Below are 14,386 nucleotides of genomic sequence, written 5' to 3' on the forward strand. Positions count from 1 at the left end.
CACCATTCTCAGATGTGACTTACATTGTCCACCAGAGGGCGACAAGAGACAGGAGAATCTAATCACCCTTGTTATCTGACACAATTATGCCTGAACACTTTCCTGATATGAACTTTTCTTTATTCTTTAGAAAAACTTGGTTCTTGATATGCTATACATGTTGTATCAGGGATATGAGAAACATATAATCTACGTCTTTATGCTATAGTAATTTTGCATTAGTTCTGACTTCTCACTTTAGTTCTGTGGGGAGTCCTCCTGATGGGAGGGGGGCAGACTCTGTCTTTCAGTGTTTAATGGGAGTGTCCCCTAGTGTGACATTTATGTCATTTTCTGGTGTTTCTTCTTAGTGTAAGTGTTTAGTCTTAGTGTAAGACTAAGACTAAATTAAAAATAGGTGACAAAATTAACACTAGTTGACTCAAGAAACATGGTATACTCATCATTTGTCTCCCAAACCTCCTTCTGAACACAAGAGAGAGAAAACGATCGTTCCTTAACTTAGTTGTTTTTATTATTTATTACTTATGGACATTCACAATCAGACAAGACAGGATATGACGAGGAAAAAGCATGCGTGTTTCTACACTACTGCAGCACACCTGAACAGCACTGAGTGTTCCTTCTTTCAACGTCACTTTAAAAAAAAATATACACACACGCTCAAAAATGAGAGGCAAAGAGACAGTGTTTTTAAAAGCAGCACAAATAAAGTGCATATACTCCTTCTGAAGACCTCTTCAGACAACTTTCTTAACATCTTGGCACACAACTGCAAACCACCATCAGAACAGGCACTCGCGCACGCACACAAACACACACACACACACACAGGACACCTCCAACTAATTCAGATCTTTATCCGTGTTGAGAATGTTGGGTAATATGTTCAGTGTTTCCAGGGTGTCAAATTCATATTTTGTTTTTTTACTTTGCACAACTGTATTCTGTTTCTATTGGTCTTTTTCACTTTGCATTTCATTACATCAGGCTATGATGGTGCTTGCATGACAATAATTAAACAAACAAAACAAAACGCTAACAAATGTGTGGCACCAATGTTTTCCCTTAAATAAAAAGAGTACATCTGGTCTACATGCAGAGCCCAACTGAACACGGGACCAAAGAGAGACCGGAATTCTGCATTATCCCACTAAGCCCTCTTTCTCTTTCATTTTTAATGCTCCCTTCTTGATAATCCTTCACCTGGCTTTACCCTAAGTGCACGCTTGAGTTCGGTTAAGACCTCAACCTGGAACAGCAAACAGCAAATCTGACAGCCCCACAATTACCCCGTTTCCCAGTGTCATGCAGTAGCCACACACACCCAAACAAGCATGATGTTGATGAGCCACTATTGGACAAATCATATCACTCACTCACACACACACACACCATGTAGTTGGGTAGAAATACAGGCCACAACTGCGAGTGGGCATATACAGTAATCGGGTGATAAAAGGCCCACGGGCACCTCCAGTGCACAAACAAAAACAAACAAGCATATTACATACTACAAACAAACTTATTACACATCTCTGACAATCTCACATTTGGGTTACCTCTGAATAGACTTGAGCATGCCTACTTGTGTAGACACACACACACCCACACACTTGTATCACCATACCTAACTGTGACTGATCGTAACTTGCTTGATTTCAACCCAGACTTAGGTAACCCTAGTGCAGAGACACCCAGATGTGGCCCTGATGTGGGCCCGAGTCAGCGGCCATCATGATCCAAGACTGTGTGGTGGATGGGATAGAGGGATGAGGGGTGAGAGGACACTTCCTACCCCCCGCACAACACACCAGGTCAACAGATGACCTTTAACCTCTAACTCACACACAAGCCTACTGACCCTGTGAGTTATGCGAGACACCACATCCTAAACACACATACGCATAGCTCAAAGTGACGTGGTGTTACCATAAAATAATAATTAAATAAATTATTACCATTATTATTATTACTACTACAGGTCTTCCATATACAGCTATGGATTTCCGTGTTCTTAACAAGTAACACCAAAGAGGAAGATGCGCTCCACAAAATAAATGGCCAGGTCATCCTACACACTAGGGGGCGCACTCTCCTGCTCGCATCCCAAAGGCAGAACCCAAACACATGAAAAGTGAAGACCATTCATCCAGGCAGAGAGGCAGGCGGAGAGGTGAACAGATGCGTCTCATGGCAGAGTGAGGGTTAACGCCCTCTTCTAAAACAAGCATGGCTAAGAGGAGTCCATCTGATACAGCAGGCGGCTGAGACGTGGCAGAGGGATGAGAGAGAGAGAGGAGAGAGAAGAGGGGAGAGAGAGAGGGCTGGCGGTGGTCATGAGGACCCTGCATTTGGGCATTGTCTTTCTCTCGCTCTCTCTCTCTCTCTCTCTCTCTCCCGAAATCATCTTTCTTCTTCTTCATCCCTCGTTCCATCTTCGGCCTCTTCTTATCGCCCCTGCTGCAGGTACTGCTGGGTAAACATGTTGAGCTCACTGTCCAGCCACCCTGCTTTATTCCTGTTGAGTCATACACAGGGGGGGGGGGGAGAGATATATCAATTCCTGAAAGAAACTGAAATGTTTGTAAATACTTTCAAAACCATAGCTGCCCGAATCTGACACATAGCAAAGGGCCCACTATTGACAGTCAGATCTGACAGAGAACAGATGGACGCTGACGACGACGACGGTGGCGAGGTGCAAGGAGGAGAGATTGAAAGTGATGAGGGGTATATGTGTTTGGAAACCAGTGGAGGGTACAGCTTATCATTGTGTAGATTAAGCCTGCAGTTTTGTTTTCTATATATAAAAAAAGTTATCTTATTTTAAATAATTTTGCTTAAGATGGTTTTAAAAAATAATGTGGGCGGTTTCACTGTCCCAACAAAGTTTTAGTTGGCAAGAATAAAATCATTTTTCTTCAGGTTGGACCCAAGTCTGTCAAGTGACTGCATCAGGGAGGGAGGTTATGGCAAACAAACATTTTTAAGGATGGCCTCATCAAGCACCCCTACGTGTGTGTGTGTGTGTGTGTGTGTGTGTGTGTGAGATACCTCAGCAGCTTGGCTTTGCTCTGCAGGGTGTCCAACTGCTCAATCTTGTTGTTCATGTCCTGAATCTCATCTTCCAGATTCTGCCTCGTCACATCAACCTGCTGGCACAGCTGGGCAAAGGTGCTCGCCAGCTCCCTGAACACACACACACACACACACACACACACACACACACACACACACACACACACACACACACACACACACACATTAGACAATCATAGCAAATTCCATTTGTTCCAAATTCCAAAAGATCTTGCAGTAAGGCAAGTAAAGTAGTGGGAGTATGTGAAAACTACTCTTCTGGTCACTAGGTGGAGCCAGTGAGCAAAGGATTAAAAGGTTCTTTTAAATCTGCATCTATTTATACTGGTCAGTTACATAAGATGATGTGACCAACCAATATTTTCCACTGGCTCTAAATGGAAGCTTTAGTGCTCTTAAATACAGCGGAGAGCACACACACACACACAGACAGATTACACCTGCATACACCAGTGTGCAACCACGCTAAGAGAACTCTTACCGAGATCTCTCTCTTCAAAAGAGATTAGTGTTTCCTGAGGAATAGGATGTGTCCAGGAAAAAAGGTGTGCATCCGTGTGTATGTGCTGTTCGTGTCCACACACTGCTACAACTGATAGCCTTGACCCTTGCTGTGTGTGTGTGTGTGTGTGTGTGTGTGTGTGTGTACTTACTGCTGGACCTGGTGGCTACAGTTGGACCCTGTATAGCTGACGATGAGCTGGAGCTTCTCGCTGGCGTAATCCACAAACTGCCTCTTGAAGGCACGCTCCTTGGCCTTGGTGGTCCAAGTCAGGCGCTCATACACATACAGTAGCCCGTAGAGGCCCACGGACAGAGCGATGAGACGCCAGCCCACTGCCTTCCAGATCTACACACACAAGAACACGTATGAGAACTTGCAGAGAAGAACATGAGCACACACGCCGCGCCCACACACACACACACACACACACGCACAATAGAGCACAACTATCCACAACACCTTGCAGTATGGATAACATGACTGTACTCCATTATGATGTAATGATAAAAGATAAAATCTTCCAATGGCAAATGAGCGGGGGAGGGGGTGGGGTCATCTGGGGGAGGGGTAAACCTATTTGAACTCTATGACATCCCTGGCCAAGACCTCGGAAATGTATTTGGGATTGGGATTGGGATTTTGCAAAGCGGAGAAATTATCAGATATTACGCAAGAGCTAGAGAGATTTAGAGGATATTGTGTCAAACAGTACATCTCTTCCATGAGATACAAAAAATTTATCTGCAACAAGATGTTGTTAGATAAAACAGTCATAAAATCCCACAAAACAGGACTCGTAGCTAAGCCCTTCAGATGGTAATTTAGAGGCTTTTTCCCAGTGTTTAACTTCACATGAAGTTGTGTGTGTGTGTGTGTGTGTGTGTGTGTGTGTGTGTGTGTGTGTGTGTGTGTGTGTGTGTGTGTGTGTGTGTGTGAGAATTTAGATAAGCCTTTGCTAGCCACGGTTCGGGGGTAGGTATTAAAATGTTACGTAAAGTGTGTGTTTGTGTATGAGAGTTTGTTTTTTAATGTTTGAAAGCACAGGAAAGGTTCAAGTACCAAGTGTATGTGTGCTGATCTGCCTGCAAACATCAGCCTGCAATCTATACAGGTGTTTCACTGCATTCCAAGCAAGGTGTGTGTGTGTGTTTGTGTGTGTTCTTACCACGCCTCCAACCACAATGATGCCCATAGAGGTGCGCGAGGTCAGTGATGCCAGGCCGGTTACCATGGAGACCATGAGCTCCTCCTGGGTGACGGAGCCCTGGGGGAAGGGGGGCATGCTGGAGCTGACCGGGGTGATGGCTAGGGGCCGCGGAACCTGAAACATACACACACGCATATCGGTGATGAATTCAGCAAAGTCCAGCCAAGTCATAGTGTGTGTGTGTGTTCACTCTCTGTACCTTTCTTTTAATCAGTTAGGCCAATCCAGTGTGTGTGTTCACTCTCTGTACCTTTCTTTTAATCAGTTAGGCCAATCCAGTGTGTGTGTGTGTTCACTCTCTGTACCTTTCTTTTAATCAGTTAGGCCAATCCAGTGTGTGTGCGCGTGCGTGTGTGTGTGTGTGTGTGTGTGTGTGTGTGTGTCCATCTCTCACCTGGTCGTTGTAACCCATGAGTGCACGGCGTGTGTTCTTGGGCCCGAGGAAGCGGTTGACCAGCATGGTCCAGCCCAGGGAGAAGTGGAAGCCGATGTCCTCCTGGAAGTCCCCGCACAGCTTGTCGCAGTTGAGGTCGTAGCACAGGCTGAAGCACTGGCGTGGGGCCAGCTTGTCCACCTGCTCACGCACCTGCACAGGCAGCAGCGGCTTCAGACCGTCTGCGCAGACCACACAGAGACAGAGAGGGAGAGAGAGAGGGAGAGAGAGAGAGAGAGAGAGAGAGAGAGAGAGAGACAGAGAGAGAGAGAGAAATAGAATGAGAGTGTGTTTTTAATCAGAGTGTGTTTTTAATTATGATTCACACACTGTGGATTTATAGTTTGTGCGTTAAGTGTTTGTGCATTGCTATTAAAATCAGCTGTATTCTCGTCTATTTTGTGTCTGCATGAAGAGAAACTGTCATTTTTAACCTTCATGCTAAGAACACTGTATGCATGTCCCTTTTTGTTTATGTTCTATGTTTGGGCTTTATAGCCTCTACAGGCAGGACTGTGTGCGGCAGAGAGATGAAGACTGGGACCCTTCGGCACTAGACCTGAATGTGGCATTGGACGCCATGCTACCACAACACTACAACTTCCACCTGCATGTGTCTTTCTGTACGGTCTGGGTGTGAGCGGGACAGGTGTGCGTATGTGCATGTGTGCGTGTTGCTCACCTATCATCTCGGTCTGTGTGGTCTGAAGGGCACCGGTGATAGCAGTGGTACATCTCTCTGACATGTTTCTGCCCAGGCCTTCCTCAATGTGCCGATGCAGCTCCTAACACACACACACACACACACACACACACACCGAGTCAGAGTGGATATACACAGACACACAGACTGTGAGAACCACAAGAACAATGGAGACAGAGGGTCTGTGAGAATATCCATGGAAACCGTAATAATCACAAATTCTAGAAAACCAAAATGAGTCAAGTCAGCAGCAAAATACCACAACACAGCGCAAATCACTGTCTGGAGCACAAAGAGTCGTTTGTGTGCCATTTCCACAAGTGGATCAAGCAAAGCCAGGCTAATTCGGACTAATATTGATCCGGATGGAGATGGATCACTCATTCAAATGCAGTTTAATTCTCAAGAACCAAAAGGAACTTTGAGAATGTTTACAGAGAGCTTGTGGAAGAACTAAAAGTTGTTGAGGAATTAACACTTACTTTATAAGTTAAACCAGTTATGATTTCAGTTAGCATGCAAGTCTGAGGACTCCAGGGGCTTTCTGTGAGGCCCAGGGTTATGCAGGGTTCGCAGAAAGCAGGACGCATGTATTTGGACATTTGCAATGTATTTGTGAGGAAGACAAATGTGTTCATATGATCTCATTTATAATAGGTGCTCTTGCGTATAATTCCCTTCTATTGAAGGCTCAGAGGTCACGCTCACATATAAAATGGAACTTCCTCCATCAATGTTGATTTAACAGAACCGGTTTTACCCGTCGAGATTCACCTGAGAGAAAGTTGCCACCGTCACTAACAGTGGTGGTCCAAAGATCTACTGGAGTACATGTCTTTTAAGAGACAGCATGCCTTCTATCTGATTTATAAGTGGCACACCCATCCCAATGCCACTCCCCAACAACTGTAAACAACACACACAAGCGCACGCGCACACACATACACACGATCAGGGAGTTTTCACTACAGACAAACAGTCCCTTATTGTGATGAACATTCCTTCTATTGCCATTTGTTTAACGCAAGTGTGAGCTATTAGAACAGGTGCAACATCTGAGATATGACACTATGTTTCTTCAATTTAACTATACTCTCCCATAAGCTACCTCAAAGGTGGTGAGTGTGAAGCGCTCCGCAAATAGGTGTGTGTGTGTGAGTGTGAGTGTGAGTGTGAGTGTGAGTGTGAGAGTGAGAGTGAGAGAGAGAGAGAGAGAGTGTGAGAGACTGTGTGTTTGTGTGTAAGAGAGTGTGCGTCTGTGTGTGTGTGTGATGTGAGTGTGTGTGTGAGAGAGAGAGTGTGTGTGAGAGAGTGTGTTTTATATTGGGCATCACTGAGCACAGCCTGATCTCAAATAGCCGGAGATGTGAAAGGAGGGAGGGTGGCTGAGGCAGATTACGGATCATGAAGATGTTGTGAACACGCTGTCTCAGTGTGTGGCTGCCTGCATGCGTGTGAGGGTTCAGTCAGAATAGAACAGGAGTGAAGGTGGCAGAAGCTTAATGCTGAGCTGTGTTGTCTGGATGAGAGGCCACTGCAGGACTGATCTCAGGACTGGACAGATCACACACACACACACACACACACACACACACACACACACACACACAGGACAGGGAGACAAGGTGAGGTGTCTGTATTTAGATATGGGTGTTCAGACAGTTTTACTCTCTGCAATTTGTTCCCCCACAGGAAACAAACCCAGAGCCTTAATTTCAGCCACGCTAGACAAATAAAGGATAATCTTGCAGAGAGAGAGACAGACAGAGAGAGGGGGGGGGGGGGGGGGGCACAAAATAGACAGATAAAGTGAGAGAAAGAGACCATCAGAGGCGGTCTTACTCTACTGTGAATGGAATTCAGATTGTCCAATGTCCTAACTAGATGCGGCGTGACAGTGATGCTAAACATTTTGAGCAGAACCTTTGTGAGACATCCTGGTTCTATTTTCTCATGTCGACATGGCTTCATTGATCGAGATATATTCAATAGAGGCATATTTATCGGCTTCAGTGTGGAAAGGGACCATTTAGTGCTACGTGACAGTCAGACACTTGCATGCACACAGCGGAGAGAGAGTGTGTGAGTGAGTTTGTGTGTGTGTGTGTGTGTGTGTGTGTGAGAGAGTGAGAGTGTGTCTGTGTCCAGGAGTCTGGTTGGACTCACGTTCTTGTAGACCTTCAGCACCACAGGAGAGGGATGGAAGTCGATGTGAAACTCGTCCACCAGCACATAGAGACGCCTGATCTCCTCCGCCATGGCGTTGGACACCTGCAGACGGCACCAAATAGACAGCAGCGTCAGTGACGCCGTCAGTGATACCTCCCAGCAACTACCCTTACATTGTACATTTCATATCCATTTTGATTAGTCTGACTACATAAGTGTGTGTGTGTGTGTGTGTGTGTGTGTGTGTGTGTGTGTGTGTGTGTGTGTGTGTGTGTGGTCTTACCTGTTTCTCCACCTCATCAGTGATCTTCTTGATCTTGCTCTTGCAGTCCTGAGTGAGGAGGTCCAGCTGCTTGTCTATAAACTCCAGCCGGTCCTCTCTCTCCTCCTTAGTCTCCAAGCAGTGGATCCTACCAGAGCAGAACACACACATTTAACCACCCAGCCATTCAAGTCACTGGAGGTGGGTTAGACCAGTTAGCCTATAGTTAGCATAACTCACTGGAGGTGGAATAGACTAGTTAGCCTATAGCTAGCACTCACTGGAAGTGGGTTAAATTACAGAAGTGGACATGACCTTCACTAGACATCCACATCCAATTGCACACACACACACAGACAGACCATGTCCATGATGACACACACACACAGTGAGAGTCTATGATGAGACACACACACACACACTCAAATGCACAGGTCTGGCTCACCTCTGCTCCTGGGCTGCCACGTGCACAGAGTCCATGATGAGCCGCAGGGCCTCGGAGATCTGCTTGGCCCGCACTGTGTGCTGCTCAAACTTAGTCTTCACTGCTGACTGGGAGATACACTCCTACACACACACACACACACACACACACACACACGCGACTTTAAATCAACACCAAGCACCTGATTCCCATTTAGCATGACAACATTACAAACACACACACAATAAAAACTGTGGCAGAGTGCTCAGGCAGCCAATTCAAAGTGTGCATCAACAACATCCATTTTTCTCAGACGGAAATTGCCCACTCACCTCAAAGCGCCTTTCAAAGTTCTGGAACTCAAACATCCGGGCCTGGAAGCCTTCTGCAAGAGCACCACCTAAGCGTACACACACAAAAAAAGGAAGCCTCAATAATGTGTCTAACTGTGAGCAATCGTATGCATGTAATGACTGTGTGGAGTTGTATGTGCAGTCTGAATGTGTTGTGGGCACACAGATAGACATAATGATGAGTATTTGTATAATGTGTGTGTGTGTGTGTGTGTGTGTGTGTGTGTGTGTGTGTGTGTGTGTGTGTGTGTGTGTGTGTGTGTGTGTGTTTTACCTGCTTCGGGCATGCCCTGTGCTTTCTGCACTCGGGCCTGTAGGACCTCTTTGGCAGAGACGAAGAAGATGCGATCGCTGGCCTGAGCCCGGTCCACCACCTTCAGCTCATCCACCAGGAAACTGGTGCAGCGCTCCATATGCTGCCTCCGCACCTACACACACACACACACACACACAATATTAGAACATTGATGAACTGTGCAAGTCAGCTGTTCACATAAAGATCAGTAAATACAATTACAATGACTATTTTCTCTCTCTCAGTCACACACACACACACCTGTCAATGTTACTTGTACTATGTCAATGGCAACCCTAAATGAGAGGCCAACATATCCTACTCACCAATTCACTGGCTTAGACTAAGACATTTAACACTACCTCATACAGTTCAGAACACACACACAAATCTCATTAGCTTCCCTCACAGGGTGTGTGTTAATAGTCAAAGAGGGTCACTCAAGTTCCCACACACAAGCCAGATTTGACTTGCGTCGTACAGCCATGAGGATCCACATGCTTGTTTTACATACTGTTAATAGTTCTTCTGGAAATGTAATTCTCTTAAATGTTTTTAACCGACTGCAAAACTATGTTCATCAACAATTGAATCAAACTTTGCCTAATACACATAGCATAGCATGTAAATACATACACAGAAGAGCATACACATAGCGTAGCATGTAAATACTCTATGCGTGTATGACATGGACGAGCATTTTTAAACCAAGGGAGAGCAGGGTCTTAAGAACCTGTATTCTTATTTAGCAAACCTCAGCTCTGTGTGCGTAGGAGAATGCTGATGAGATTAACACACACACACCACAAAAACACACACACACACACACACACCATTGCCAAGTTAACACCCAGGGGTTTACAACAACACACACACTGCCACTCTTAACATGACAAGAACTCCCTGAAAGACCTCTCCTGAATGCTAGGTATTAGTCTATAAATAAACATCCAAGATGCTTCATCCAGACAAGCAAACAGTAAAACAGTAACAGTAAAGGCAACACACACACACAATCCTAGCATGACAAAACCTTCCTGTCCTGCCAGCCAAGCCCAAGAAAGCATTAGCTGTCACATTAATGAACTTAGACACAAATAGAAGCTTAACAAAAGCCAGCAGCACTTTAACTCTTCAATGTGAAGGTGGTGTGTGTGTGTGTCTTTTCTGATCATTACTTCCTGCCATGACCGATCTGGCTCTAGTGTGTATGTTTATGTTGTGATGCACAACTCTTCCATGTGTTCAGATTTTCACACATGGTAGAGCTGAACACAAGTGTGTGTGTGTGTGTGTGTGTGTGTCCTGGTTCAGAAGTCATTTTCAATCAGAACAAACATATTAATAAAGAGAACATTAAATCAATGTTTGCCAGGGGTATGAATCATTTTGTTCTCAACTGTATGTATGTGCATGTGTATGTACACACACACACACACACACACCTCCATGTACAATAGTGCTGGTCTGAAGATATTTTAAACACAGCCCTAAAGGAGGGCTGAGGCCTCCCAGCAGGTGTGTGCGTGTATGTATGTCTCACCTCCTCCATGTACTCTGGTTCAGACGCTGAGGCATCCCAGCGGTTGTTGAGGATGAAGATATTGGGGGTGGACAGCCGCTCATTTACCTTGTGGAAAAAGGACTTTTCCTACAGAAAGAAAGAAAGAGAAAGAGAAAGAGAAAGAGAGAGAAGAGCGCATTAAGAACATGACACCCATGAGTCCTCTACATCCCTCTGTGGCCAGCTGCGTGTATAGACACAGTGGATGCAGCCGTGATCAGACACTGAACAGGATAGTCAAAGACAAGACAGGTTATTCAGAGCCATATAGAGAAGTCCCTAATTCTATTCAGCAATTGTAGCACTCTAAAACCTTTGCCAGCAACTGCCAGAAACCAGGATAAAGTGAGTGCATGCAATAGTACCCCAGCTACCGTATTTTCCGGACTATAAGTCGCACCGGAGTATAAGTCGCACCAGTCAAAAATGTGTCATGAAGAGGAAAAAAACATATATATAAATATCTATATATGTTGCACCCGAGTCGCAGGACCAGCCAAACTAAGAAGAAAAAGAGCGACTTATAGTCCGGAAAATACGGTATACTCCAGCTAGCATAACCAGATTTCGTACCCAGATTTCTGAAGTAGAGATACAGGTTTCTGATGCACAAAATAAGAACACAAAATTGTTGGGAAGGCACACGACACCCCCCGCATGCTGCGTTGATGCAATCCTACACTATCAGCATATGTAGATCATTTCTGCATTTCATGAATAATTTGCCAAGAGAACTAACCAACTGATGGACGGGATTATGATTAACAAACACACTAACACACACACTAACACACACACACACGGCAGTTAGTTTGCTGTCTGATATCTTACGGTCTGCATGAGGGTGGACTCGGAGTTGGCCACCAGCACGAAGACGTCAGCGTCCAGGCAGAACTTGTCTATCCAGCTATCAAGCTCAGTGGTGACGTCAATACCAGGGCTGTCAAAATACAGAGACATGGAGAAATTTGTCCCAGCATGTCCCAGCAACACACACACTAACTAAAACAGGAGAAATATAATAGCAACAGAGGGGTGTGATCTGTGTGTATACATACATATGACGTGTGTGTGTGTGTGTGTGTGTGTGTGTGTGTATATATGTCTCCTCACCTGTCCACCAGCACCAGGTCATCTCTGAGCAGCGCACACTTGCCTTTAGGCCACATCACACACACCAGACTGCCCGCATCCAGATCCTCATCCTGATGCAGCGCATGGGCCAGCTGGTTCACCGTCTACAGACACACACACACACAGACAGTTATCAGTCCACAGCATGAAACTCATCTGTTTGGTTTAGCACGTTAACTTTCTTTAACTAACGCAAGGCTGCAAAAGAGGCCGGTAATAAGGAGTCCCCTTACACTGAGGCATGTTAACAGCAGCAACACTACGGGCCCTAATTCAAATACAGGGCAAAGTGCAGAGTCAGTCTACGAGTAAATTTCTTGTGCATTGTAATGGAACCGAGCGGAAGTTACCATTAACGAATGTGGGTGTGGCCAAAGAAGCAGAGGCAGAAGTGAAGATGGACAGTAATTTATTATTCGGCTTGGCTCGAACAACCAAGCAGAAGAGTCCATAGAAAAATGCACAGAAAAATGTTAATAATAATCTTCCAAAATTGCGATATTGAACCAGTATGAAAAACCTGCTTTAGCTTCTAATCAAAATACAGCAGCATTGTACCAGTCATAGTATTCACAGTACCCTACACATCACATAGGCCAGACAAGACTCGACTAACATCAGACTAGACAGAGGGGAACATATACCTGGCGGCCAGCACCATTTAACATACACAGGTAAACACTAAACAATCAATTAACACACAATAGACAAGACAGACCCTGGGCCACAAGCATAAATATACATCATAGGTCACTAGCAAAATACATAGTTAAATAACAGACTTGGTTACATGTGGTAAGACTGAACATCAATCGGCTTGATCAGGACCGTCTCGGAATCCCCCACAACCAATTGACATAATGGAACGGTCCAATACCGCCCGGAAACAATAAACAGTCCATGGGATCCAGTCGGCCCTCCTCTGCCACCGGACCTTCAGAAGCCGGAACGAGAGCACGATGCCATGAACGCGAATCGGTAGCTATCGGTTGACAAACATTAATACTTGACCCAAGTTCACCCGTCTTAACTCAGACAAACAATAAACGTGCCACCATTGCTAATAGCTCAGTCTTGTGTCGTTTCTTACACATCTTAAAAGTGCTAGCCACATAGCAATGGCCCATGGATGAATGTGTTGTGTGTGAGCGTGTGTGTGCGCAAATATCAGCTGATGTGTAGAGGACGAGTGCCGACACTTCACCAGTCATGTGCGGTCGTAGCTAGACCGTCACATGCATGAAGTGAACTAACGGCATCATGTGGCATGAGACAGCTATTAGCTGACCCACCGCTGTTTGTTTGCGGATCTTTCTCATGGTATTAAAATAGATTTTGCATAGTTATTAGCTATTAAGCAAGCTTGAGTTAGACTTTAAACCTTGCCCAGCCCAATGGGCCAAATGACCTTGCAGCAACCCTAACAGAATGAGTGTGTGTGCATGCGTGTGTGTGTGTGTAAAGAACTTTAACTTCAGCCAGTTTCCATGTAATGCTCTTCCTGTAAGGAACGGGTCTTTCATTAAGAAGTAATTCCAGAGAGGAGGCTCGCAACTCAGGAGCACACACACGCACACACACACACACACACACAGTAGTGAGTCTAGGACGGATCTAGGTCTGCCACAATATTGTTAACCGATATCGTCCCGTGAAAGATTTTATTACAAATTCCCAGAACACAGCACAACATCCAGTGCACAATGTGGCTTTAAGGTCACCAAGCCCTGCATGGGCCTTACTCGACAGCAAAAGCACGCTATGAAGTGTGCACAATGTGGCTTTAAGTCACTAAGCCCTGCATGGGCCTTACTCGACAGCAAAAGCACGCTATGAAGTGTGCAACATGTGCTTTACAATGATAACGTATCACAGGGCATATGCAAACTGCAAACTTGTTTGCATACAGCCATCTTCTGATGTACAATAACCAGCATCTAAAGTTTCATGGAAGCTGAGTAAATGTGTTTACTTTCAAAATAGTTTTCGTTAAATGTGTCTCACCAACCAGCAAATAACCCAGAAAAAAAAATGCAAGAGGGAACTGTATGTATATATGTGACAGGGCAGGAAATGATGTGGCTGAACTTCACATCAACTGCAGAGGAAACACCTCAGGGAGATCAGTCCCAATGGGACTAACAGGAGGATGTTTATGAGGCGGGAGAGAGAGAGAGAGAGAGAGAGAGAGAGAGAGAGAGAGAGAGAGAGAGAGAGAGGGAGAGAGAGAGAGAG

The 14,386-nt window shown here is 45.2% G+C and overlaps 1 protein-coding gene across 3 annotated transcripts in view; it reads right to left on the minus strand.

Annotated features, from left to right (window-relative positions):
• Positions 1–492: 492 nt before the first annotated feature.
• mfn2 (mitofusin 2) overlaps positions 493–14,386 on the minus strand; it is a 28,545-nt gene continuing 14,651 nt past the window's right edge. For all 3 annotated transcript variants that reach the window (XM_042097514.1, XM_042097513.1, XM_042097512.1), the window contains exons 5-18: positions 12,131–12,255; positions 11,849–11,957; positions 10,997–11,104; positions 9,433–9,586; positions 9,138–9,205; positions 8,827–8,948; positions 8,403–8,529; positions 8,117–8,221; positions 5,930–6,032; positions 5,209–5,429; positions 4,773–4,928; positions 3,756–3,952; positions 3,058–3,192; positions 493–2,521 (exon numbers count right to left, since the gene is read on the minus strand). In XM_042097514.1, coding sequence (XP_041953448.1) covers positions 2,452–2,521; positions 3,058–3,192; positions 3,756–3,952; positions 4,773–4,928; positions 5,209–5,429; positions 5,930–6,032; positions 8,117–8,221; positions 8,403–8,529; positions 8,827–8,948; positions 9,138–9,205; positions 9,433–9,586; positions 10,997–11,104; positions 11,849–11,957; positions 12,131–12,255 — 1,800 coding nt within the window. In that variant the 3' untranslated portion in view covers positions 493–2,451. The remainder of the gene's footprint in view (positions 2,522–3,057; positions 3,193–3,755; positions 3,953–4,772; positions 4,929–5,208; positions 5,430–5,929; positions 6,033–8,116; positions 8,222–8,402; positions 8,530–8,826; positions 8,949–9,137; positions 9,206–9,432; positions 9,587–10,996; positions 11,105–11,848; positions 11,958–12,130; positions 12,256–14,386) is intronic.

Source organism: Alosa sapidissima, chromosome 7 (genome assembly GCF_018492685.1).
Source record: "Alosa sapidissima isolate fAloSap1 chromosome 7, fAloSap1.pri, whole genome shotgun sequence".
Taxonomy (NCBI): domain Eukaryota; kingdom Metazoa; phylum Chordata; class Actinopteri; order Clupeiformes; family Clupeidae; genus Alosa; species Alosa sapidissima.